General features: G+C 43.3%; 1 protein-coding gene across 2 annotated transcripts in view; it reads right to left on the reverse strand.

The window, feature by feature from the left end:
* The window catches only part of VSTM2B (V-set and transmembrane domain containing 2B), a 51,749-nt gene that overhangs the window by 18,503 nt on the left and 5,676 nt on the right, over nt 1–27,570 (reverse strand). For both annotated transcript variants that reach the window (XM_026713991.2, XM_087940657.1), the window contains exons 3-4: nt 21,529–21,558; nt 16,320–16,833 (exon numbers count right to left, since the gene is read on the reverse strand). In XM_026713991.2, the coding sequence (XP_026569776.1) occupies nt 16,320–16,833; nt 21,529–21,558 (544 nt within the window). The remainder of the gene's footprint in view (nt 1–16,319; nt 16,834–21,528; nt 21,559–27,570) is intronic.

Consider the following 27,570-nt stretch of genomic DNA (forward strand, 5'->3'; position numbering starts at 1 on the left):
CCAAATGATTCTCGCCAGCTTGCATACTATAAAAACACAAACCCATCCCTGGCACAATCTTCAAATGCAGCCAAAATGGAAAAGAAAAGAAAATACAGCATATGGTCCAAGCAAATCAAGATAAAAATAACAGGAAGGGGAAAAAAAACAACCACCATGGATAAACTCCCTAGCTTGTTAGAACTCACTCCAGAACAATTTGCTTTTCAGCATGTCATCACTTTAATGTGTTTCAATGGATGCAAACTGCTGGGCATCAGCGCAAATTACACCGGTATTTGAATATGAGAAATAAATGAAAGTTAAGAAAGCCACACTGGTCTTCGCTTCTTTTCCACAAAGGCATGACTTTGTACATCCCCACTGCATTTCTTGCTTAATTTTACCTGTCTCCCTTCAACCAAACCGTTGCAAGCATGAGAATTTTTACTCTTGTAAAAATCACTCCGGCCTCTTGATAAATTTATTAGCAGTGTTACCAAATATTCAGCAACCCTCATTCAGTTCGAGATGAGCCGTTTGCAGCTCTACACAATAAGGTGACCGCAACCGACAGGAGAGATTTCTATAAAGACATGATATCAGGGAGTCTCATCCTCAGTTGCTTTGGTTACTTAATTTTTTTCTGCCCACTGGATTCACGTGTTAGGATCCCTTCGATGTTCTAATATACCATGCCACCAGTTGCTAACTCGGAATTGCATTTGCCAATTTAATTCTCTTTAACGTTCGTTTCTCCACTTGAATACATAAACAGGGGCTATCTCTGCTGTCCTTCCTTGGTTTAACCATGTTCATTCTGCTGAAAACTGTGTGTCTTAGTAAAACTGTTTCTGGAGGGGAAAAAAACCCCAAACCCTCAGCTTTCTAGGATACATCAACAGGCTCAAAAGCAATTATTTCTCTCTGCATGCATTTGAAATGAGCGTTGTTGAGATCTATTCCTTTCCCAATTCTGGCGTCTTTTATTCCTGTATGAATAGATACTTCAGATAGTCGGACTGTCGCCACCGTAAAGATAGATTTTAGATTCTTTTCTTGGGTTGGCTTGGGTCGTCTCTGTTTCGTTTCATTTCAGTGTTTTTTTTTTTTTTGAAGGAAGAAATCTTCAGAGGGTCCCTCCTACTCCAATCGCTGCATAATTATAATGTCGTAAGCCATCCATTCTACGCACATCTGGATTAGTGGGAAGGAGTCCCAAGTGACAAGCGCTAAGGGGTAACGATTATTCCACTGGGGCAAACTTTCGACAAATAAGAGTTTGTACCTGGATGGTGTCAAATGGTATGGATGGGAATCCGAGGTGGTATTCAGCCAGTTTGACCAGTTTTGGAGAACTGGTAGTAGAAATTTTGAGTAGTTTGGAGAACCGGCAAATTCCACCTCTGACTGGCCCCGCCCCCATCTAGTCTCCGACTCCTGAATCCCAGCTGATCGGCTGGGTCTTCTTTGGTTGCCCTACACAGGAGAACGGAGCTGGAAAGGAGGTTAGTGGGGTGGGGAAGGAATGGGATTTTGAAGTATCCTTCCCCTGCCACGTCCACCAGGCCACGCCCACCAAGCCACGCCCACAAAACACCCCACCCACCAAGCCACACCCATAGCTGATCAGCTGGGTCTTCTTTGGTTGCCCTGCACAGGAGAACAGAGCTCGAAAGGAGGTTAGTGGGGTGGGAAGGGAATGGGGATTTTGCAGTATATTCTTCCCCTGCTATGCCCACCAAGCCACGCCCACCAAGCCACACCCACCAAGCCACACCCACCAAGCCTTGCCTTGCCCACAGAACCGTTAGTAAAATTGTTTGAATTCTACTACTGATGGGAATCCCTTTGATCAGGGGAGCAAGATGTTCTTCTCAGCAATTGCCTAGCCCAGTGGATCTCAACCTGTGGTCTGTGGATCCCTGGGGAGGAGGGAGCACGTGTCACCACAGGGATCCAGAAAAGCTTGAAGAAATGTTATGAGTTGAATCTTAAATTAAGTCTTGCTGGGGGGCATGGCCAAGCTCTGTGGCCATAAAAGGTATTTAAAGGAGGCCGGTGGTAGAAAGAAAGATCGAGAGCCACTGGCCTAGCCAACAGATGCACAGACAAAACCCCAAAGGGACGTTGCAGCAAAAGTGTGTAACCTAAAGTGTGTGGAAGCATTCATGCCCACCTTTGGTATACAGGTTTTCCTAGACCACCATTGAATCCAATATTTCTATGGCTAAGTGAGATAGCTGGCCCCATTTTACACTGCTTTCCTGCCACCGGGGGTAAGCGCGTCGCTGCATTCGTTCACTTCCTAAGATGGTGGTTGAGTGAATCTGGCTTCTCCGTTGAGTTTGCTTGTCAGAAGTTCACAGAAAGGGATCGCGCGAGTCCCTGGACGCTGCAGCCGTCATAAATACATGCCGGTTGCCAAATGTCCAAATGTTGATCACGTGACCACGCTGCAACGGTTGTGTGAAAAATGGTCAGAAGTCACCTTTTCCCCCCAATGTTATTGTTAGCTTCCAGCGGTTACTAAATGAAAGATTCTAAGTTGAAAATTACATGTGTTTTATTCTCTCAGCTGGGTATTTTCATCACAATGATCAGTGTTGACGTTCCAAAGATAGGATAGGATAGAATAAAATGGAATGGAACAGAATAGAATATTATAGAAGAGTTGGAAGGGACCTTGGAGGTCTTCTAGTCCAACCTCCTGCTTAGGCAGGAAACCCTACACCACTTCAGACAAATGGTTATCCAACATCTTTTTTAAAACTTCCAGTGTTGGATCATCCACAACTTCTAGAGGCAAGTTGTTCCACTGATTAATTGTTCTAACTGTCAGGAAATTTCTCCTAAGTTCTAGGTTGCTTCTCTCCTTGATTAGTTTCCACTTGTGGCTTCTTGTCCTACCCTCAGGCACTTTCGAGGATAGCTGGACTCCCTCTTCTTTGGGGTATCCCCTGAGATATTGGAAGGCTGCTATCATGTCACCCCTAGAAGTCCTACAGTTTCAGAATATGTTCAGCAGATTGGTTTTGGATAGTTTTATCCCTCTCACTTGAATAATTTTTCTGCACTTCTGTACACGCTCTGAACAGATTCTCAGCGGCCTGATTTGGCACCGATTTCTTTTGGCACGCATTCTTGGAATTTGGAAATAGGGGAAAGTTATCTTTCTTCCACTTTGTAACTTTCAAGCTCTACTACTCAGGCATAAATGGATGTAAAATTACAACAGTGGGATTCAGGCTATGAAATACAAGACGTTCCATCTGTAAAACACATTTGCAACCTCCCAATTTACAGTATTTTTTTTTATACTGGCGCTAGTGGGCGGTGAGGAAGGGACAAAAAAGAGAAAAAATATTACATAAATAAATGTGGAGTATGATCTCAAACATGTATTCCCTTACTTAATAGACTTAAAGCATTTAAACTCGTTTTTTTTTTTTTCCAGGAACAATTTCTAGTTCTGGTTCTTTCAAAGAGAATAGACTTTGAACTCACTTCAAAACGAAGCACATTATTTCTCAATGGAAGAACACAATTTGTCTTGTCTCTTTTTTGCGGGGGAGGGTGAGGACAGGGTGCCTTCGAGTCAGTCCTGACGCCTGGTGCCTGCAGTTTCCCCAGTTTGGGGAAGTGGTTTACCATTGCCTTCTTCCTAGGGCTGATAAAACATGACTGGCCTAGCTAGCTTTGTGTTCAAGGCAGGACTAGAACTCACAGCCTCTCGGTTTATAGCCTGACTGCAAGTTTCAAAACTAAAGGTACGTTGGATGATAAAGCATTTTACAATTTTGTCTTGTTATTGTACGCATCAAAGTGTACATTTTTCACATCAACTGAGAGAAACATTCCTACGCTAGATGACATAAATTGCATCCCATGAAAATATACATTGCAATATATTTGATGGTGAGACACTCACAGTCTCTCTCTCTCTCCCACTATCTCTCTCTTTTATGGGTCAATTCAAACCTACAGGTAAAACCTGTATTTTTCTCATTTTAAGACTTGAGAACTGAGGAACACAGTTCCTGATTGGCATTACCTTTTCAAATCAAGAATGGCAATAGCAATAGCACTTAGATTTATATACCACTCCACAGTGCTTTGCAGCTAAGTGCTTTACTGAGCAGTTTACAGAGTCAGCCTCTTGCCCCCAACAATCTGGCTCCTCATTTGACTCACCTTGGAAGGATGGAAGGCTGAGTCAACCTGGAGCCTGGTGAGGATCGAACTGGTAGAATTAGTCTGCAATACTGCATTCCATTGGAACGGGATTCCATTTTTTTTTACTACCAGTTCTGTGGGCGTGGCTTGGTGGACGTGGCAGGGGAAGGGTACTGTAAAATCTCCAGTCAGAGGTGGCATTTGCCAGTTCTCCAAACTATTCAAAATTTCCGCTACCGCTTCTCTAGAATTGGTCAGAACTTACTGAATACCATCTCTGCGCTGCCCCATCATGACTCAAAAGTCCTCTAGCTAACTCTTTTTTTCCCTAGTTGTTGTAGACTCCAATGACATTTTTATATTCTTCAGTGTAGGAATTAATCTACATCCCCTAGCAAAAAAGCATCTTCCTTCATTTGACCTTATTGAGGTCTAAGGTAGCCCTTAATCGGCCTGGCTTTTAAAACGCTAGAGATGTGTTTAAGAAATTCCTTTTGCATGTTTATTACCTCATGACATTTAAAAACCTGATTCTGATTTCATTTATGCCGAAAACTCTTTCTGGTACTTTATTACCTAGTGAAAGTAGAATCACTGCTGGGATCATTTATACCAGGGAAAGTGCACAGCATCCTTAGTGCTTTAATTGCTAAAATTAAGAAAGCAAAAATCTGTTGAGGCAGTGGCTCTCCTGCATTGAAGATCAGGGAGGATGGCATGGTTGAAAACATCCAGATGTCACCAAGGTACCATCAAACTTTTAATGGGCATTTGTGCCCTATGAATACTCTTGATGAAGGTATTGCTGTCTGGCGTCCTGAGCTTGATGGTGCCAACTCTGAAATGGATTGAGTCCACATCAGCCCTCTTCTGTTTCTCAAGTTGCCACACATCTCAGGGAGGAGGGGGGAGGAGTGAAATGCGAACTAGTCAAAACAACCTACTATCTTGTGAGAACCAAGGTCACTTTACCAGCCAGAGAAACTGGTCACCAATGAGACACCAGAACACTTAACTGGACAATGTGAGTTGTGACAATAAAAGAGGTGGGGGGATCTCTAATGCTTAATTATACTGAAATTGCAGGAAATAACTAGAGCTGGTTTAAAGATCATCTGTGCTGAAATGATGTACTTAATAAAGCAGTTCTTTGAGGAAGCAGAGAGTCTCAGAGTACTGACTCATTTGGGTTCGTTAGTCGAAACCTGGATAGGTGAATTTCTTGCACTACCAAACTAGGTAACATCATCAGTACCTATTGCAGTCTTTCAGAGGTTCTGCATGTGTCAGATTCCTCCAGTTGAGTGGGCCAGTTGGCATCCATATCTCTTTTTATTGGAATGTTGTTGTTCTACCAGGGCTGTGGGATGTTTTTCAGCCAGAAGGAAGCACATATGGGATGGCAGGAGCAACGGGGGAGAGTTTTGCCAGCCCAAAGCTTTCCGAGACGGGGCCTGAATTAAGAGATTGCACAATCCCAGGCTGGATGGAGGAGGGGTGGGGAGTGGTTCAGGATACTCACACCCTACAATCTTCCAGGATGTATCTAGCAGCTTAGAAAGTTATAACTATAGTCTGGCAAGATTCTGTCTATCTGGTGCAAGCAAATAAAGGACTGGACTTGATTGAATCTTGACCTCTCTTCTCTGGGCTTGAAGCTCACAATGTATGACCTGTGAATGCATTTAAGCAGCCCTAAAAAAATTCAGAGATTAAAAACCCAAGATGAGATATTTTGAATGCTAAATGTCATTCAATTGACATTTCGGTTAATTAATTAAAAAGTCCATCCCAGGTGATACCATTTTTTCCCATGGTCAATCTTAAGCATTTTGAGTTGCATTTATCTGAATCTGGTGCAATAATTCTGAGCATGGGATCTTTTGATGGTATCTCACAATACATGTACAGGTAATCCTCGATTTAGGATATAATTTTGAGCCCAGAAATTACAGTTCTAAGTTGTCTGGAAATTAAATTGTGATAGAATAGGACCAGCTATGAAGTTACAGCCCTTCTTAACAATAGTTGTTAAGTAAATATGGCAGTTATTAAGTGAACCCATATTCCCCAATGTCTGTCTTTTGCTGGAAACCAGAAGTAAATGGCAGAATCAGATAAAACACATCGCAAATCTCACATTCAGTGGATGTTCTTTTCAAAAAACAGTAGATTCCAAGGATACATTATGCCATCAATAAGTGCTTCCTATCTAAAGGTTAGTAAATATTCTCTTTTCAAAATCCATACAAGTAATAAAAGCTGGGTTGATTCTAGGTATTGAAACCCACCTTGAATAAATGCATTAAAACATTTAATGAATTGAATTCTGGGCATATATTTATTGTGCGACTGCCTTTTAAATACATTATTCATGGACTAGCTGCCAACTGCATACTTTCTGCTAACCCCAGGGGGAAAAAGGGATAGATAGATCTATTTGCTAAATCAAATAATTCAGAGGTGCTCACTGCGCTTCAGCATTTACCAAAGAAACAATATGTGTACCAAATGATGCTAATGTATCATCAACCGAAGAGCTTCTGGAAATACAGGCTCTTCTGGAAATAATGATGTTACATCAACTCATGCATATCTCTTAAGAGATAATTATATTCTAATTGCTGTCCTGATGAACTATCCTTCCAAATCATGACAAATAGCTATAGAATCAAAGATATTCAGGAAGCTTCATGATTATAAACAGAAATATGAAGTAAAATCCTTCTTGCAGGATCTAATCTGGGTCAGTCGCCGGGACTAGAGGTTTGGTCTTCTGAACTTTCAGACATGTGCTGGAGCCCATCTTCTGTCTAGCAGAGTGTGTGCTTTGGGGTATATTCTGTATGCAGTATTTATACGGTTCCTCGTTGTGTTTGGCTTTTTAGTTGTTGGTTGGGGTTCTACGCATAGAATAGCCCAAAGCACACATTCTGGTTGCGAGAAGTTCCCTGAGGATGGGCTCCAGCATGAGTCAAAAAACTCAGAAGGCAAAACCTCTGGTCCCAGTGACTGATGCAGATTGGATCCTGCAACATTATCCTGGGACATATAGATTTGCCTTCATGAATGAATAAAAGAATAGAATAGAATAGGAATGGGAATGGGAATGGAACAGAACAGGACAGGATAGGACTGGGATTGGGATTGGGATTGGGAATAGGGATAAGAATGGAATAGAATAAAATAGAACAGAATAGGATAGAGAAGGATTGGGAATGGGAATAGGAATAGAATAGGAATAGAATTTAGAATGTACCCTATGACTATCTTTAAGTGTTGTACCTGATGATTCCTGACTCTTGACAAATATATCTTTTCTTTTATGTACACTGAGAGCATTTACACCAAGACAAATTCCTTGTGTGTCCAATCACACTTGGCCAATAAAGAATTATCTTCTCTTCTCTTCTCTTCTCTTCTCTTCTCTTCTCTTCTCTTCTCTTCTCTTCTCTTCTCTTCTCTTCTCTTCTACTCTACTCTACTCTACTCTACTCTACTCTACTCTACTCTACTCTACTCTACTCTACTCTACTCTACTCTATTTTAGGAATAGAATAGGATTGGGATTGGGAATGGGAGTGGAATGGGAGTAGAATAGAATAGGAATAGAATAGGTTTGGGATTGGGAATGGGAATTGGAATAGAATAGAATAGGAATAGCATGGAAAGGAGCTTGGAGGTCTTCTAGTCCAACCCCCTGCTTAGGCAGGAAATCCTATGCCACTTCAGACAATTGGTTGTCCAATCTCTTCTTAAAAACTTCCAGTGTTAAAGCATTCACAACTTTTGGAGGCAAGTTGTTCCACTGATTAATTGTTCTAATTGTCAGGAAATTTATCCTTAGTTCTGAGTTGCTTCTCTCCATGATGAGTTTCCACCCATTGCTTCTTTGTCCTGCCCTCAGATGCTTTGGAGAATAGCTTGACTCCCTCTTCTTTGGGGCAGACCCATGAAAATACTTCTTGCTTTGAGCCACCACTCCATCAACTTTTATTTCTTAGATTTACATCAGAGTAGCATTTATGATTGGCCATCAAGACCATTGCCAAAGAAGATCTCTAAGTTGGCTGTTTTCAAAAGTAGCTTGAGATCAGTTGCAGAAAGTCCTCGACTTATAACTATTCACTTAGTGACAATTTGAAGTTGCAACGGCCCTGAAAAAAGTAACTCGTGCCCAGATTTCACCCTTATGACTGTGGTAGCATCCCCCATGGTCACATGATCAAAATCTGACAAATGACTCATATTTATGATGGTTGCCATATCCCGGGATCATGTGATCCCTTTTTGTGACTTTCTGACATGCAAACTCAAGGGGGAAGCCGGATTCTCTTAACTCATTTACTTACTCAGCAAACTGCAGTGGTTCACAGATAACAGATAATCAGAGTTGGAAGGGACCTTGTAGGTCATCTAGTCCAACCCCACGCCCAAGCCGGAGACCCTACACCATTTCTGACAAATGGCAGTCCAATCTCTTCTTGAAGGTCTCAAGTGATGATGCTCCCACAACTTCAGAGGGCAACCTTTGTTCCATTGGTTGATTGTTCTCACTGTCAGAAAGTTTCTCCTTATTTCCAGGTTGAATCTCTTCTTGATCAGTTTCCATCCATTATTCCTTGTCTGGCCTTCAGGCGCTTTAGAAAACAGCTTGACCCCCTCCTCTCTGTGGCAGACCCTCAAATATTGGAAGACTGCTGTCATGTCTCCCCTGGTCCTTCTCTTCACTAGACTAGTCATGTCCAGTTCCTGCAACCATTCTTCACATGCCTTAGTTTCTAGTCTCCTAATCATCCTGGTTGCTCTTCTCTGTACTTTTTCTAGTCTCTCTACATCTTTTTTATAATGTGGTGACCAAAACTGGATGCAGTACTCCAGGTATGGTCTTACTAAGGCTTTATAGAGTGGTATTAGTACCTCCCCTGATCTTGATTATATCCTTTTGTTAATGCAACTTAGGATTGCATTGGCTTTTTTGGCTGCCGCTGCACACTCTTGGCTCATATTTAGCTGGTTGTCCACTAAGACACCAAGATCCCTCTCACAATTACTGCTATTGAGTCTGGTTTCACCCAGTCTATAGGTGTACTTTTGGGTTTTTTTGCCTAAGTGTAGGACTTTACTTTTCTCTTCATTGAATTTCATTTTGTTAGATAAGGCCCAGTGTTCTAGCCTGTCAAGATCCATCTGGATCTTGAGCCTATCTCAAGATTCCTTAATAACCATGACAAGAAATGTCGTAAAACATGACAAATTTCATTTAACAAACGTCTCACTTAGCAACATAAATTTTGTACTCTTTAGTGGATGTAAATCAAGGACTATCTGTACATCACAATGGAACTTAATATCTCATCTAAGGTACCTTCACCTCTTGCAGTTGATGTGCAAAATTGGGTCCCAAATATCATCTCTGCCATTGGTTGCTTAAATTTTGGCCCAACCCAGACTTGGTATTAATATTATATCTTTTTTTTTTTTCAGACATAAAACCCACCAGAGATAGAGAACAGTGCAACAGATACATTAACTAAAATGAAATTATCTGGGCAGAAAATGTTACCCTCACATGCTATTTTTGCTGCAAATGTTTATGTCCATCTGTTAATATGGCTCTCTGCCGATTACAATATGGCTGTTTCATTAAGGCATATATACTATATATGTAACCCACAAGCACTCTGCATAAATTAATCAGTTCTGGTGGAAGATGGTATTTACTGTTATTATCAGCCCTTTAATAATTTACTGAAAGCTTATAATGACCCACACTGTTAAGAACCACGAAGTACTCCAATTAAGGTACATTTAATGGGGAAAGAGATGAAGGAAGGGACACGGTGGCTCAGTGGCTAAGACGCTGGGCTTGTCAATCAGAAAGGTCGGCAGTTCAGCAGTTCGAATCCCTAGCGCCGCATAACGGAGTGAGCTCCTGTTACTAGGAGACTGGAGACCAAAACATACAATGAACGGTTGCAGGAACTGGGCCTGGCTAGTCTAGGGAAGAGAAGGACCAGGGGAGACAGGAGAGTAGTCTTCCAATATCTGAGGGGCTGCCACAGAGAGGAAGGGGTTGAGCTATTTTCTAAAGTGCCTGTAGGCCAGACAAGGAATAATGGATGGAAATGAACAAGGAGAAATTCAACCTGGAAATATGGAGAAATTTCCTGACATTGAGAACAATTAACCACTGGAACAGAAGTTGCTTTCGGAAGTTGTGGGAGCGTCATCACTTGAGACTTTCAAGAAGAGATTGGACTGCCATTTGTCAGAAATGGTGTAGGGTCTCCTGCTTGGGCAGGGGGTTGGACTAGATAACCTACAAGGTCCCTCTCAACTCTGATGATCTGTTATCTGTTACTTGTTCCAGATTCTGCCAACCTAGCAGTTCGAAAGCAGGTGAAAATGCAAGTAGAAAAATAGGGACCCCTTTGGTGGGAAGGCAACAGCGTTCCTCCGTGTGCCTTCGGCATTTAGTCATACTGGCCACATGACCACGGAGACGTCTTCAGACAGCGCTGGCTCTTCGGCTTTGAAACGGAGATGAGCATCGCCCCCTAGAGTCGGAAACGATTAGCACGTATGTGCAGGGGAACCTTTGCCTTTCGCTGAAGAGGGATACAAGCAAGGCAAACAGTGACACTGACTTCAACATTACTCCTCTTGCTCATGAAAAGTATTGTAGCCGTTGCAGCTCACCCAGAACACGACAGTGTTGGCAGGCTGTCAATGTTACTTCGGAGTTCTGCCTTATAATCCCTCCGCTGAAATGGTTGGTTGCTTTCTGAAACATAGAAATTAGATTCACAGGGCTGGAAGGGATTTAGTAGGTCTTCTAATCCAGTCCACTGCTCAAGGCGGGAGATCTCATACTTGGGTGTGTGTATGTGTGTGTGTGTGTCAAATTCGATTTCATTAAAGGGCCGCATTGGGATTGTGTTGGACTTCAAGGGGCTGGGATGGGCATGGCTGGGGTGGGCGTGGCTGGGGTGGGCGTGGTCAGCTTGACATGTTGGGGGCACCTGTGGTGGCCAAGTGCTGAGTCAGGACTTTCCTCTGAGCCTCCCTCCCTCTCCTTAGAATCTCCTTCCTTCCTTCCTTCCTTCCTTCCTTCCTTCCTTCCTTCCTTCCTTCCTTCCTTCCTTCCCCTTTTTCCTTCTTCTTCCTTCCTTGCTCTCTTCCCATCTTTTTCTTCATCTTTCCTCTTTTCCTTTTCTCCTTTCCTGTCCTTTCTTGCATGCTCAAATGCAAAAGGGGAAACATTTCTCCTTTCGTTTTGTTTTTAGTTTGAGAGCAGCTCCCCCAGGCCCCATTTTCAGCTGTGCTGGCCTCCTGCAGCCCTCTGCTAGAGAAAATAGAAGTTCTATTTTCACTGGCAGAGGCACTGCTGGCTGGTCTTTTGCTCGTTCCAGGGTGCCAAGTCTATGCAACTCATCGGCTGCATCCGACCCATGAGCCTTGAGTTTGACACCCCTTGCTTATTCTATCCCAGTCAAACGGTTGTCCAGTCTCTTGAAAACCTACAGTGATGGAGCACCCACAGCTCCATGATGGCTTGACAGCTTTAAGACTTCCTCCTCCAGTCACGTTGGCTCAGGAATTCTGAGAGTTCCAAGTTTGAAGACCTTTGGATTAACCGTTCTCACAGTCAGAACATCCTTCAGGTTGGGTCCATCTTTAAATTATCTTCTAAACCTGTTAATTTTTGTCCTTTCGTCTGGTGCTTTGGAGAATACAGTAGAGCCTTGGGTTGCAACCACAATCCATTCCAGGAGTTTGGCCGCAACCCAATTTGGTCATGACCAAAAGCACAAATGTCTGCACATGCTAGACAAAAAAAAAAAAAAAAAGGCAGCGAAGGGGAAATTGGCGCAGAAAGGGAATCTTTCTGCACCAATTTGATTTTTGAAGTGTGACCGGATTCAAAAATTGGGTGGATTTTTTGTTCACCACCCAATTTGGTCATGAACTGCAGTTTATTAACCATTAAGCAGACTAAGCACATGCTTCGGGCACCAGCCCCCAAGGGGCCACCACAAAGTTGAGAATATAGCTGTTGTGGTTCGCCGGTAGTCGCTGCAGGTGGCAGTGGAGTTGGACAGTGAGGAAGAAAGGGGACCAGTCAGGAAGTCTGGAGAGGACTCAGACAAAGGTCCTGCATCTGATGCAGGGATGGGGCCAGGACCATCTGGGAGTGGGGTGCTGCTTTCGGAGCCTTCGGAGTCTGGCAGCAGTGAGGAAGAGGAACAAGGGGAGCCTATTCCCAGTGTGTGTGTGTGCACAGAGCTGCCAGAAGGCAAGAACAGCTGAAATAAAAGGGGCGACTCAGAAGGAAGGTTTGGAGGTGATTGCCCCTCCCCTAAGGGATAAAAGTCAGACCTCAAGGATGAAATCTTTGCAGGAAGCAAAGTAGTTCAAAAGATTTTGAGTCCTCCTTTAAGCTCTGTGAACTCTGGTTGGTTTTTTCTGGTACTTTGGTTGGTTTCTGTTATAATTAATCGTATACTTCTGTTTTTGGCAGCATTCCACAGCACTGAAAGGCATGTGCTTATCTTGGGGAACTGTTTAAGATTAGTTCTGGCTGGGAGTGAAAGTAATTCCCAGTGTTGCAATAAAATAGGTTTTGCTTTTAAAACAAGTTTATGTTTAATGATGTTTGATGAAGCCTGGGTCAGAACATTTGGCTTCATTTGTACAGTATGTACAAAGGAGGGGAGCACCAAGATTTGTCAGTGCTTAGGGCACCAGTGAACCTTAATCCGCCACTGGTGAACAGGTGCATTTGTGACCAGAGGTTCCACTCTAAGTCTCCACCCTCTTCTTTGTGACAGCCTCTCAAGTCCTGGAAGACTGCTATCCTGCCAACCCTGACCCTTCCCTTCAATAGGTTAGGCCCACCTGGTTTCCTCAACCATTCGTCGTACGATTTAGCCTTGTATACTCTTTATCATCTTTGTTGCTTTTCTTTGCGCACTTTCTCTGGTCTCAGCATCTTTTATTTTTGCATAGTTTTTGAAACCTGGTTACTTCTAGGACCAATTATAATTCACCCCGTGCTTTCAGATTTCCCAGAAGGTATCTCCTGCACGTCTTATCGTGGCTAGGACTAATATCAACAGCAAATATGGGGTTTGCTTTCATTGGGACTTTCCCACTGTTGTGGATTAAACAGCCATCAGAGACTTCCTAATTACAGTTGAAGAAACAGCTGGTGCAAACGTTTTCTAAGTAAGAAGCATAGCTTCAGAATTTGGGAACAAGAAGTCAGAAACAAGGTAATCAAGATACACCAATGAATTCGAGGCACCGTATTGCACCATCTGCTATGGATTGTAGGTATTTGTGATATGTCTTCAGAACACTCCTCTTTGGCTTCATCGAGAAGCCCTCAGAAATTATCTAGCCAAAAGGGCTGCAGTTGAATAAGACCTTATACACCAAGGAAACTTTTCTAGCAGACAAACACACATATGGATCCAACACAGTCACTGATAAGAATGTTTTCTTTTCTTAACTTTTCTACCTTCTGCCTATTTCTCTTCTATTGTTCTGAAATCTCAGTCTAAACTGTACATTCCAATCCTAATCACGCTATATAAACAAAATATAAAATCACACAAAATAAACCTCTTTGAAGACTGATGGAACTTATTTCTCTAAATAAAACACGCTGATCACAAGAAGCACAGCTAAATAAATAGCAATAGCACTTAGACTTATATACTGCACGTGTCAAAAAGAGGGCTATGAAAATATTTACAGACCCCTCATATCCTGGACATAAACTGTTTCAACTCCTACCCTCAAAATGACGCTATAGAGCACTGCACCCAGAACAGTCACAAGAATAGTTTTTCTCCAAACGCCATCACTGTGCTAAACAAATAATTCCCTCAACACTGTCCAACTATTTACAAAGTCTGCACTACTATTACTGTTAATCTTCTCATCACTCCTTATCACCCATTCCCTCCCACTTGTGACTGTATGACTGTAACTTTGTTGCTTGTATCCTTACAATTTATATTGACTGTTTCCTAGTATGATTTGATTGCTTATTCTACCCTATGACTATTATTAAGTGTTGTACCTGATGATTCTTGACTCTTGACTAATGTAACTTTTCTTTTATGTACACTGAGAGTATTTACACCAAGACAAATTCCTTGTGTGTCTAATCACACTTGACCAATAAAGAATTCTATTCTATTCTATTCTATTCTATATACCACTTCACAGTACTTTATAGCACCTCTCTAAGCAGTTTACAGAATCAGCATCTTGTCCCCAACAATTTGGGTCCTCATTTTATCGACCTCGGAAGGATGGAAGACTCAGTTAACCTTGAAACAGTCAGGATTGAACTGCTGGCAGTCAGCAGAATGAGCCTGCAATCTTGCATTCTAACCACTGCGCCACCACGGCTCTTGAATGCCTTTACAAAAGGACATTTTCCTCCTAAAACATAACATTACTCATAATAATGCATACAGACAGGCAGTCCTCAACTTCTGAGCCCAAAATTTATGTCAAGTGAGAGATGTTTGTTAAGTGAGTTTTGCTCTGTTTTATGACTTTCGTTGCCCCAATGGTTAAGTGAATCACTGCAGTTGTCAACTTAGCAACGCGGGTTGTTCAGGCTTCCCCCTTGATTTGGCTTGTTAGATGGTCACCAAAGGGGTTCGCATGATCTTGAGACACAGCAAAGGTCATAAATGTGAACCAGTTTGACAGCATTTAAACTTTGATCGCATGATCATGGGAATGCTGCAAAGGTTGTAATTATGAAAAACGGTTATAAGTCACATTTTTCAGTGCTGTTGTAATTTTGAATGTCACTAAATGAATTGTAAGTCAAGGGCTACCTGTATTATAAATATGGAGGGGGAAAATGGGGAATTACATGAATATACATTCAAATAGAGTGATGTCTTATAATTATGATCTTACCGATATTTGAAAATAAATCCACAGAACTGTTGCAATAAGTTCTATGAAAGAGCAAAGTGGTTTCTCTGCTGTTGTTGTTACTATTACTGGTTAATGCTACATAGTGCCTTGGGGAAATGCTTTATATAATAATTTGTGATAGAGTTTTCTTTGTACAATGAGTCTATATTGTTTCTATAGTGAGTCCTAGGGAGGCAAGTACTCAGTTGACCTTTTAAAGCATTACATTCACTTACTATCCAGCTGTGGGAAATACAAAGGTTTCTCTTGGACCAACTAAGAGGTTTTCTACGGTAATATTCATAGTATAAGAACTTCATTGAAAGAAATACTCAGAAATCTACTCAAAGTCTTAAAACCCCATCCAATCACATTTCCGTACATGACCCAAACACAATAATACACCAGAAGCAATGCCCAATTTTTTGGCCTTTTCATTTTAAATATTTCCTTTCTTCATCAGGCTAAATTCTTTGAAATTTAATGCAAGGCAATCTGGGGAAGAAAACATCTTCCTATCTGAACAGAAGGCTATTGGGAAAAATATATTGAGACCATACTGAGAATCAAGGTGAGTTATAGTTACAATGTTGGACTAGAAGACCCAGGTTCCACCCAAATCCACCACAACTCAGAGGGCAACTTTGGGCCAATTGTCCCAAAGGTGCCTTTTCAAGAGGGAACTGGACTTTCTGGTTTTTCTTTGGAGGTGTTTCATTTCTCATCCAAGAAGCGTCTTCAACTCTGATGGATGGTGGGGAATGGAAGAAGCCAAAGAAGCTTCTTGGATGAGAAGCGAAATGTCTTCAAAGAAAAACCAGAAAGCCCAGTTACCTCTTGAAAAGGCACCTTTGGGACAACCATGACCTGGATGATTGAGAATCTCCATAGACCTTTGAGTCAATTGCTCTCTTCCCAGCTTAACCCATTTCCTAAGATGGTGGGCAACATCCCGTCTTGCCTTGTGCTTTGATAGAAGAGCATACCAGATAAAAAAACGAGAGGAATGTTCAGCTGAACCACCAAAGGAGGATTTTACGGGTCACAAAAAGACGAGCTCAAGTAGAACTCCAATGGAGCGAGTCTTCCTGCTGAACAGCCCCGAGCAAGGAGCTTCCCGTGGGCCGCCCGGTCGAGCCGGCGCTCAGCACCACGGACAGCTCCCTGCGCTTCCGCCACTCCCCGCCGGGTGTCGCTGCGGCTCCACCTACCTGATCCTCGCTGCTGCAGTAGGACGATCGCGGAGGCCGGCCGAGGCGAGGCCGACGAGGCTGCTGCCGCCGCCGCCGCCGCCGCCACAGTCGCGGGGCTGGAAGAGGAGGAAGAGGCGGCGGCGGACTCCGAAGACGCCGAGGAAGAAGAAGAAGAAGAAGAAGAGGAGGAGGAAGACGAGGAAGAGAGGGAAGAGGAAGCGGCGGCCGCAGCGGCAGTTTCGCCCTGCGCCGGTAGGAGGCGCTTGTCTCCCAAGCCCGGCTCGGCCGTGGCTCGCCCGGGCGGGCTGCTTCTCCGCGGGCCGCTGCTCTGGATGTGCGAGACGGCTTCGGCCGCTTGCACGTCGGGAGGCGAGAAGCGCGCCAGGACCCGCAAGGCCGCCTGGGCTTTATGCTCCTGGGTGTCTTCGTCGCCGTAGTCCGACACCCGGCACTCGTAGATGCCTTCGTCCTGCCGCCGGACCCCTGACAGCCGCAGCCGGTGTGAAATGTCATTGCCCTGGACGCGCACCGTCTGGAAAGAGGAGAGAGGAGACGTTATTTAGGCGCGGTGGACCCGCTGCGGGAGTGGGGTTGTTGGGGGGCGGGGGGTGAGCGGGCCGTTGGGCACCAAGCATTGGCAAGGTCTCTGCCAGCCGTCGGTGGGTTAGCTCTTCCTTGGAGACTTTTCTACACTCGCCTGTCGAGGTTGTGGACAGAGAAGGACAGATTAGGAAAGAGGAAAGGGAGCAACAGTGGTGACATAAGAGGGAAGGTCTGGGGTGACTCTCGTTCTCTCTGGACTCTCCACCTTTAAGCCAAGGAGAAAACTACAAGAGCCAAAGCAAGACCCACTGATGTTCACCCCTAATGCCCAAAGGTGTTTTCGCCTATTTCTGCTTGAGGGGATTTGCTTCATAGCAGACAGCAGATAAAAACTCTTCCTTTAGGGAGAGGCCAGATGAAACCTGCAGGTTGTGGACAGTAAATCCACCTTCCCATCCCAGCAACATGCAAAGGAAGGAAGGAAGGAAGGAAGGAAGGAAGGAAGGAAGGAAGGAAGGAAGGAAGGAAGGAGAGAGAGAGAGAGAGAGAGAGAGAGAGAGAGAGAGAAGCAGCTTCCGCCAACTCCTCCCAGGCCTACATGATACAGTTCTAACCACGAACCCTCTTCCCTGTAGCCCTCCTCAGTCCAGCACCGTCCAGATACTTTGGACTGTGCAATGTTTGGGGCTTATGGATCTTGGAGTCCAAACCACTCTAGTGGGAACCGCACTGATGGGCTTCCAATGGCTGATCACCCATTGGTTATTAGATCTTTTTGAAGCTATCATATGTTGAGCATTGGACCGGAGCTCCCATGGAATCTCCCAGGCATGACATTTCGTACCAAGTTGTCTCTAGCTCCTCCTCTTCTGTGCTGTGACCCTTTTCCCCTTTTGCAGCTCATCCCACAATGCATTTGTTCTAGTCCGTATTCTATTTTTGTGGCTGAGACGGTGAGATGGCCTTATTTCCCCATAGCTTTCTCTTAGTTATAAATCGCTCTGTGCAGTCAAATCTAAAGAAGATTTAATGAGGCGAGACAATTAAGCAGTCAGGCAACATGTTGTGCAATTCAAAGTCCATTTCATGGACCAAAGATCTACTAATCATACAGTAGGATGGTCTCAAGGGCTGGAAGAGGTAGCAAGAAATAAAGTTAGTCTTGCTAATATCTACAGAAGTGGCCCTTCCATAATGCAATCCCTCTTTCTATTTCCACCCTCTTTCCTTCTCATTTGATTGGCACTCTTAATTCTCAAATTCCCCGCCATTTTATGGAACGATACGATAAATCCCTCCGCAAAATCCACCTTCTGATCCACATCCTGTAATCACATGATCTGAAAATAAGATAGCTTCTAGCAGTGCATCTCAAATCACTCTATAATAGCCTTTCCGGCATTTTGCACACATGATCCAACTCAATGTATGAGGCTCTCCAGGAAACCTGATTGAAAACTTTGCCATCCTTTCTATATAATTAGGGATTTTTCTTGAACGTTTCCGTCGTCATAGGGCATTCATATCTGCTCCTCGATTTTAAACCCTCTCTTCTCCCCTCCCCCCATCCTCCTGACCACAGCAAATGATTATTGCTTCAAGGAGGTTGGCATTCAGTGGATGAAGATCTAAATCCACCTTCCTGGATGGATAAATCAAAGAAGGATTTGTAGCACTAACCTGAATTTCACTGAAAGCTATAACAAACAGCTTTGCAATCTCAGACTCTCTTTTAGTATATCAGAAAAGTTGAAAACGCGAATGCATTCCACAAAAAAATGCCCTGATCATGTGCAAAAACTCTTCCATCCCCTCTCCCAGGACTATAAATGGTCCTAACACAAGAAAGAACCTAATTCAGGATTTCCAAGGTGGGACTTCTCAAAGAGCTTCTACCTTACTTCTCCTCTTTGTTACATTTTAGGTTTACATATTATACTAAGCCCTGGCTTGTTTTATTGTGATTTATGAAACAGATGACAAACACATTCCCTCATTGCCTCAAGGCACGAATCAAGATTTGAAAATGGCCAAGACTGGTTTATTTACAGAGGCCAAAAACCAAGCAATGTTCACAATGGGGTTACTAAAAAAAACCCCATGCCTTAAAATCAAATCGTTCTTTGATTCTTCTAGTTTAAGCTAACATATGGAGCCTTTCAGTGGTGCTCTTCGTCTTCCAAATTGAATTGCCCTTCTCCCCAATGAAATGCCTTCCCATTGTTAGTCTTTGCTTATGTCCATTTCTATTTTTCCAGCCCACAGTGACTATTTCTAAGCACCGGTTCTCTCCTCCGAAATCAGCTACTAATTCCATTTCCTTCTTTCCTTAATTAAATGCATCTCTCTACTACAGTCAACAGCCGGCCGTTAATCCTAGCCATTCCCCTTTCCAGCAACAATGCATTTAAAATATATCACCTGTCAAAATATCAGCCCCAACGTGCTGGGCTTTCTTAATCCTGTCTTCATCCTTTTACAGAAAGAAAGGGATCCAATCACATCCAGACACTCATTCTGTGCTTCTGTTCCCCAGACTAAAAACCCAGGGCTCTCCTCTCCTCATTAAAGTACCAATACAGGGTCTGCATTTAATCCTCTTTGCAAAAGCTCACAAAAATCTCATCCAGCCAATCCCTCACTCCCTCCCTTTTCTCATCCAAAAAGAAAGAAAAAAAAAGGAAAAGAAAAGGAGAAAGAGGAGGAAAGAGAAAAGAAAAAAAAAGGAAGAAAGGAAAAAATGGAAATACTTTGGGGGAAATCACAGAACGATAGCATCACACAGCTAGAAGAGACCAATTCAGTTGAGGCTTCACCCTGTTCCATGTGTAACATTTCAACTGCATTCAATTAATTTAATGAAATGTAAATGTAAAATAAAATCTAGATTTTTGCCTAGCTGCTCTCCAAATAAACCTGGATCTTACATTGCTTCTGTTGTCTTCAGATGAAAAAAAAAATGGCATACCTCAATTTTTTGAGGGCATCATTATTATTATACCTGCATTTGAATAGCTCATAACTTAACAAGCATGGTCTGGCAGGGTTCAGCTAGCATGACTAAGCTGCACCTTAAAGTAGGGACAAAGAGTAGGTGATATATAACAGAAGGGTATTTTAAATGAACGAGCATAGTTCCATTGTAATATAGTCTAAAATAAACTTGACAGAGGTGGGTGAACGATGGATTAACCTCTGAAGTCTAAGGTGCAATCAGCCACAGGACAAACCCCTGCTAGCTCACCCAGCAGGCCCAAAAGTGTTTGGGATCATTTTATTAGAAGAAGAGAAACCGGTTTGGAAACCAGAATGACACACACCACAAATGTAAAATTGGCATTAGAGTATATCAATTATGTAGTTGTCGTGCGAGAGAGTGAGAGAAAGAGAAAAGGAAAGGGAAAAGGAAAGGAAAAAGCAAGAAAGAAAACAAAAGAAGGGAAATAGAAAGATAGATAGAAAGAAAGATAAGAAGGGACAGAGATAGGAAGATAGGAAGGAAGGTAAATACAAGGAAGGAAGGAAGGAGGAAGAGAGAGAGAGGGGAGAAAGAAAGAGAGAAAGAAAGAAAGAAAGAAAGAAAGAAAGAAAGAAAGAAAAGAAGGGAGGAAGATAGGAAGATAGGAACATCAAGGAAGATTCAAGGAAGGAGGGAAGGAGGGAGGAAGAGAGAGAGGAGAAAGAAAGAAAGAAAGAAAGAAAGAAAGAAAGAAAGAAAGAAAGAAAGAAAGAAAGAAAGAAAGAAAGAGGAGAGAATAAAAGAATAGCTTGATGGAGGTATTAAGATTATCCATTAAACTTATCCCCTCCAAACAGCACAGATCATTGTATTTTGGGGAAATAGGCTAAACCTTAGTTCTATGGTGTTCTGTATCTATCCTATCGTTTCCCCAATTATCCGCTTCAGACTTTAAGCTTTAAGATGGAACTTTAGCAGACTCCGATGAAAAGGATGCCTTTGGATCATAGTCAAAACAATGGGGCCGTTTCCTGTTAATGTGTCCTCTTTTCTCCATTAATGGGGAGATTTTTTTTTTCCCATTGAAACAAAACCCAACCATTTTCATCCAAATACGTAGAATTCCCATCTACATCTCGGAAGTGGTACAAGCTTAGAAAGGAGAGAGTATTTTATCCTTCTAAATGTATAAATAATCTGGTCCTCAGCAGTAGCACCTTGAGTAGTTCAGAGAACTGGCAAACACCACCTCTGACTGGCCCCGCCAACCCCATCTCTTCTCTGCCTCCCATCGAGTCCCAGCTGATCGGCTGGGTCTCCTTTGGCTGCCCTGCACAGGAGAACCGAGCTGGAAAGCAGGTTAGAGGAGAGAATGGAGATTTTGCAGTATCCTTCCCCTGCCACACCCACCAAGCCAAGCCACACGCACAGAACCGGTAGTAAAAATGTTCCGATCCCATCACCGCACCTATCCTTATGCCAAAGACAGACTCTGCTCTATTAGCAGTGCAATTAGCTGATTATAACGGCCTCCCTGTTAATTGATAATGAGCGTGCAACGAATGGATAGAAAGGCCTTCGTTTCCAAACGTCTTGAATTAACTTCTGCTGCATTTGGGCGCCTCTTTGTCAACCTAACCTCAAGGAACCACTGCAATATTTTAGACAGACAACCCCATGCAGATGCCCCGCCCCCCGCATGCATGCATTTTGATAGGTACTTACGCTGATCTTAGTTGCATCCTTATTGGTTGCCTGAAAAAGAAAGAAAGGAAGAAGAAAAATGAAACGGGAGATTTCTGAAGACCAGGAACCACGTTTCTTTCCCTCTCCAGACAGATGGAGTGGATGGTACTTCTCAGAATCCTTTTATGTCATGCTAATTTATTTGGATTGGGGGTACACTCTTAACTCATTGGGTAGATGGTCTGGGTGAACCACAGCTGACTTGAGAAGATTCCTGTTATGTAGCAATACCGCTTCACGGTGCTTTACAGCCCTCTCTAAGCAATTTACAAATATGGCCCAACAATCTGGCTCCTCATTTTTACTAATCTCAGAAAGATGAGAGGCTGAGTCAACCTTGAGCCTGTTCAGATTCAAACTGCCAAATTGCAGGCAGCCGGCAGCCAGCAGAAGTAGCCTGCAGTACTGCACTCTAGCCACTGCTCCACCGTGACTAAGTGTAGATATAGTTTTGCTACCAAAAAGCAGCAGCTGAGGGCAAGAAGAACTGGAAATCACTTAATTTATTATATTTCAAGCAAATACAATTCCAACAGGCATGTGAAATTGCAATGGCACGAAGCGGGGGAAAGACCCGGCATTCAAATATTAGCTTTGAAAATCAATTTTCCTACCGTGCAATCATTTTAATGTCTTTATACGTTATTTAGCTTTTCTTCCCACCCTGCAGGTCTGTTGTCAAAGCCATTGAGAAGAGGCTCTTTTCAAATACCGAGCGAACCTATCGAAATAAGCTTTCAAAACTCAAGAGGAGTGAAGGCAGCATCTGCGTCAACAATAAAACCTGTGAAAACGATGGTCGCAGAGGCTCCGGAAGGGCATTTCCTCAAGGGAAGTCAAAAAAATAGTCAAAATGGTTGTTGTGACCATGTGATGGAGGGCCCAGCCCTTTTGGCATGTGGCATCTTTTGTCAAAACAAGGGCAGGGCGTCAATCACAGTCAGGAACGCCTTCTGTTTTCTCCTCTGCCAACCAACTGTTGGGTTGAGCCATGTCCTCAAAAGCCCTGTTTGCGGTCCCATTTTGATTCTGGCCTACAGGATGTGAATCCACTAGGTCCTCCTCAGTGGAGATACCTCAACTATGGAATTGCCTCCTAAGTGCAGAGCAGTTATTTCTCACCTTGCCGCGTGAAAAGACTTTGACTATCTCTGATCAAGTCAAACTCAGCGCCTGGAGATTTTATGGACACTTCCAGGTAGAGGTGTCCACAAAGGGAGGACCAGGTTGAGGAAAGAACAATTGGGGCATTGTAATACCAAGTCCCGTCCCTTTTCTACACGGGTTACAAAATCACTCGCCCTCCAGGCTTGCAGTTGATGTCACAAGACTGTTTTTGTCACGCTGAGAAAAGCAACAACATTCAGAGGATGCTGAAGCTTAGAACATAGAATAATAGAGTTGGAAAGGGACCTTAGAGGTCTCCTAGTCCAACCCCCTGCTTGAGCAGTGACTCTCCTAGAAATGATCCTAAAGATTTCTCTTAGCATGTTTTTTTTTTTTGACCTTCTAATCAACCTGGATACTCTCATCTGGGTTCTAATGAGACACAACCTTACTTAGTTTCCATGTTCATCCATTTGCTGCGATAATTAACCAGATTTTGTGGAATAGTTTATTAATCAAACTTATATGTCACCCATCTTGCTGAAGGAAGACTGCTTCCCCAAGAAGAAACAGCGCGCTGAACTAATGCTGGAAGGATTTTAGTTTCTGGCTGATAGATTAATTTTCCTTTGAGCTTCTTATTGGATTATTTAAAATTATCGGGCAGCAAAGCTTTGTATACGCCTTGGGATATTTTGACGGGCAGCCTATTTAACAAACACGAAGATAAATAGCAATAAGTTAGTAGAGAAACTCACCCAATATGAAGTGTGAACTTTAAACTGTGGGGTACATTTAAGCTACAGTGGTGTGAGTCTCTGCTTTTTTTTTAAAAAAAAAAAATGCACCAGTGTAGCTACTGCGATGAGAAAATCACAAGAAATTATGCAAAAAATACACACACAATTAAACTATTCTGCATCCTTTAATGATTAATGTTTGGAGATATTGGGGGGGGAAAATGGAACCTTGCTTTTAAAAATTAGCATGCGCTTTTCCTTGATCGCAACTGGCTATGCCACAACTGTATTGGCAGAGAGCAAAGCTAATTAGGGCTAAGAGCATCACTCTCGATGAAGTCAATTTTGATCTGCAAGTGGGTGTCAGTGCTTCTTAATCAGAGAAAGGCTTCACAGCAGCATCCAAGTATAAATGGCTGATACATTCCTTGTAATTTTTCCAGAAGAATTACATTATTTTCCAATAAAATAAATCTGTCATGGTCTTTCTTTTTGGCTTGAAATAGTGGGGAAACCTGGAGCAGGATCTTGGTTTAAGAGAGCGAGAGAGAGTCTGTCTTAACAGGTCCAAATTCTAATCAGGAGCAAGGTCAAAAAAAATTCAAGGTGGCAGCTGTAACTCCGAGATCAAGACCTCTTCTTTTTTATATGTGACACGTGTAAAAAAAAAAAAAAAGGAAAGAGGAGGGGCTTTGATGAAGTGGGTTGGACATTGATTTTTCTTTTCCTTTTCATTACTCTGAGAATTTTGGTAGGATCGGCCTTCTCTTCTAGCAGTCCAGAGTTGCAATAAGGAGGTACCTAAGTCAAACGGATAATATTGTAGTAAGAGCTGTGATGGTGCAGTGGTTAGAATGCAGCAGTTCGATCCTGATTGGCTCCAGGTTGACTCAGCCTTCCATCTTTCCAAAGTTGGTAAAATGAGGAGCCAGATTGTTGGGAACAAGATACTGATTCTACAAACCACTTAGAGCGGGCTGTGAAGTACTATGGAGCAGTATATAGGTCTAAGTGCTATGCCATTCCATTCCATTCCATTTCTGTTCTATTCTTGTTCCTATTCCTATTCCCCTGGTGGTGCAGTGGTTAGAATGCTGCATTGCAAGCTGATTCTGCCGACTGTCCGCAGTTCAGTCCTGACTGGCTCAAGGTTGACTCAGCCTTCCATCTTTCCGAGGTCAGTAAAATGAGGACCCAGATTGTTGGGGGCGATGTGCAAATAATGCTTACACTGTAAGCTGCTCAGAGAGTGCTGTAAAGCACTATGGAGCGGTAAATGCCATTGCTGGTGCTAACTCTAAACTGGGCCATAGATATGGACAACAAGCCATATCTCTCAGCTCCACAGACCAGTGCAATCTCCATTCAATAATCCTTTCTCCTAACATTTAGGATAACGGCTTCCAATAGGCTGCCTTCCAGATGTGTTGGGAAGGAAACCTCCCCCATGATTTTCACTTGAGTTGGGTTTGAAGACTCGAAAAGCAGAACCCGTCACAGTCAGACGTAACTCTGCAGAGATCCAGTCAAGCTTGACTTGGCCCAGTACGTACCATGCATCCAAAGAAGGTCTCTCACCAACGCGGAATTGTTATTTTCCTTGCCGAATCCGTTCTCTTAACATGCCACCCCAGGCGAAGAGCAGCTGGTGGCTGGGTGTCGGTGTGCTTTTGCAAATCAATTCCAGCAGAGCTGGAATCTCAAGGGAGTGTGAAGACTCCAGAGGACTGCCTATCTGTCAGAGACCCAGCGAGCTGCACAGGGTTTCAGATATTAAAATACTCATTTGCATTCTGACCCATCCTGCATCAACTTTCCATCCTCTGTCGATACTGCAGCATTTCGTACCAATCTCTCTCACATTCAGGCTGCCCATCCCATTGGTGGAAAGAAGTCAAAAGTCACAACAATCACGCACAATTGGGAGAGATGAGCAAGGCTAAGTTTGCAGAAGATAGTCGGGGGGTGGGTGGGTGGGTGGAAACAAAAATGGCAAGGCATCCAAAATGCCAAGGCCCAAGAGAAGTTGGGTATCTCCAATTGCAGTGAAATATCGTTTGCTGTCTGGTAGGAGACAAGGGGAAAGCCTAGAGTGGCAGGATTATGATGGAGAGAGGCATAGAGTGGACTTCTCAACCAAGCACAGCTTGGTTTGCAAGGCCAGAGCCTTCCCATTGTACTATGAGGGGAGGAGCTATGCAAATGAAGTGCAGCCCCCACCACCCTCCCCGGACCTATTCAATAATTCTCATGACATCTTACAGAGGCGGGGATGCTAAGTGTAATTTTCTGGGAGCCAGCTGGAGGGGCGGTGAACTTGCGCATCCCGTCACGAAGACAAATAAGGATTCCCACCTCTGTAAAATTCCCTTTTTCCTTCTTCACACGTAGGTGACCCCTTTCCCTTTGAATGCATTTTGGGGTTCAGGTTGCGTCTTCGTGCCAAGCCTCCCCTTCTGCTAAGATTGGGGGCATCTAAAGGATCCACAGATTTTTGTTTGGAGATCTTTTTAAATCCCTTCCACAGGGGGTCTTGGCTGCAGGGGGGATCCATGGAGGGTAGGATTAAAAGAAATGCCAAGATAATGGTAGCACCGAGCTGCCATTTTCTCCCCACTTTTCCGACTCCCTGCCCTTCCCCCACTGGACACCCCTGTCTGACCCCACCTACAGATCCATAGATCTTGCAAGTGGATCTCTAGGAGGTTCTCATTCAGCTGATGGGAGATCAGCCCTTGCTGTGACTGGTGCTCATGCGTTAAAGGCCTGAAGCGAGCTTTCAAGAACTGCTAGGAAAAAGCCTCTGAAGTCTTCCCCTGCTTCTCCTGGACTACGTTTAATTATCACATGTCAAGAGGAGACATAAATAATCCCCCTGCAGAGATCAGCTGCAACGTCTGGGTGGTGGTGGGGTGGACATGCCCAGTCCCAAATGAGTTTAGAATGGTGGGGGGGGGGGAACCCCACAACCCTTCAATATTTAGAAAAAAATCATCTGCATATTCAACTCTATTTTGACCCCACAACCCTTCAATATTTAGAACAAATCATCTGCATATTGAGAACCAGTCCTTTAGATCTTATTTATTTTGGAAGGAAGGAAGGAAGGGCAGAGGAGAAGGGAGGGAAGAAGGAAGGAATGAAGGGAGGGAGGAGGGAAAGAAAGAAGGAAGGAAGGAGAAGGAGCAGAGAGGGAGGGAAGGAAAGAAGGGAGGGAAAGAAATAAGGAAGGAAGGAAGGAGGAGAAGGGAAGGAGGGAGGGAGGAAGGAAGGACAGAAGGAAGGAAGGAGGGAGGGAGGGAGGGAGGAAGAGAGGGAGGGAAGGAAAGAAGGAAGGAAGGATAAGGAAGGAAGGAAGGAAGGAAGGAAGGAAGGAGAAGGGAGGGAGGGAGGGTGGAAGGACAGAAGGAAGGAAGGAGGATGGGAGGGAGGGAAGGAAAGAAGGAAGGGAGGGAGCATTTAATGCATGCTTAGCAGCAGTACAATTTTAAGATCTCAATAGGATTGGCTTATTGGCTTTGCAGAGAAGACAAACCCAGTTTCCCACACAAATAGGGTTCAGTTTTAAGACCAACCTCTGAGTTCATGAGAAGTTAAATAACAAATGTTGAGACAGGAATGGATGGATGGATGGATAGGTAGGTAGATAGATGATAGATGACAGACAGACAGGCCACTGATAATAGTTAAATACATACAGTATGAGATTCCACTCAAACATCATCTTTAAAAAAAACCCTCATACCTTCTCTGTCTTCTACTTAAACCTCACCATTTAATTATCATTAGTCAACTTAGTCACTGCAAACAACAGAAAACCCTTTGACTCATTTTGACAGTAGTAGTTAAAAGGCCTGCACTATTCAGTTGATCATAACAAAACCTACATATTCGCACAAGCACTTTTTAAAAAATGCTTGTATACACCCCTGTTAGAAATGGACCCTCTGAAAAAGAAGTATAGGACTTTTAAGATAATGACTGCCTTTCAGACCCTATGCATTAGCTTTTATTTACGGCATATATGGAGCATACAGTGGTTTGAGAAAAATTACTAGCTTAGCTTGAAGGAGGAGGAAAGATTTGGCTGTCAAGGCATTCATGGGTGTGTGTATGTGTTACAATTTTAAAATAATCATAGAATCATAAGTTTGGAAGGGTCCTTAGAGGTCTT

The sequence above is a fragment of the Pseudonaja textilis genome, chromosome 11 (genome assembly GCF_049901715.1).
Source record: "Pseudonaja textilis isolate UNSWEBS1 chromosome 11, rPseTex1.2, whole genome shotgun sequence".
NCBI lineage: Eukaryota > Metazoa > Chordata > Lepidosauria > Squamata > Elapidae > Pseudonaja > Pseudonaja textilis.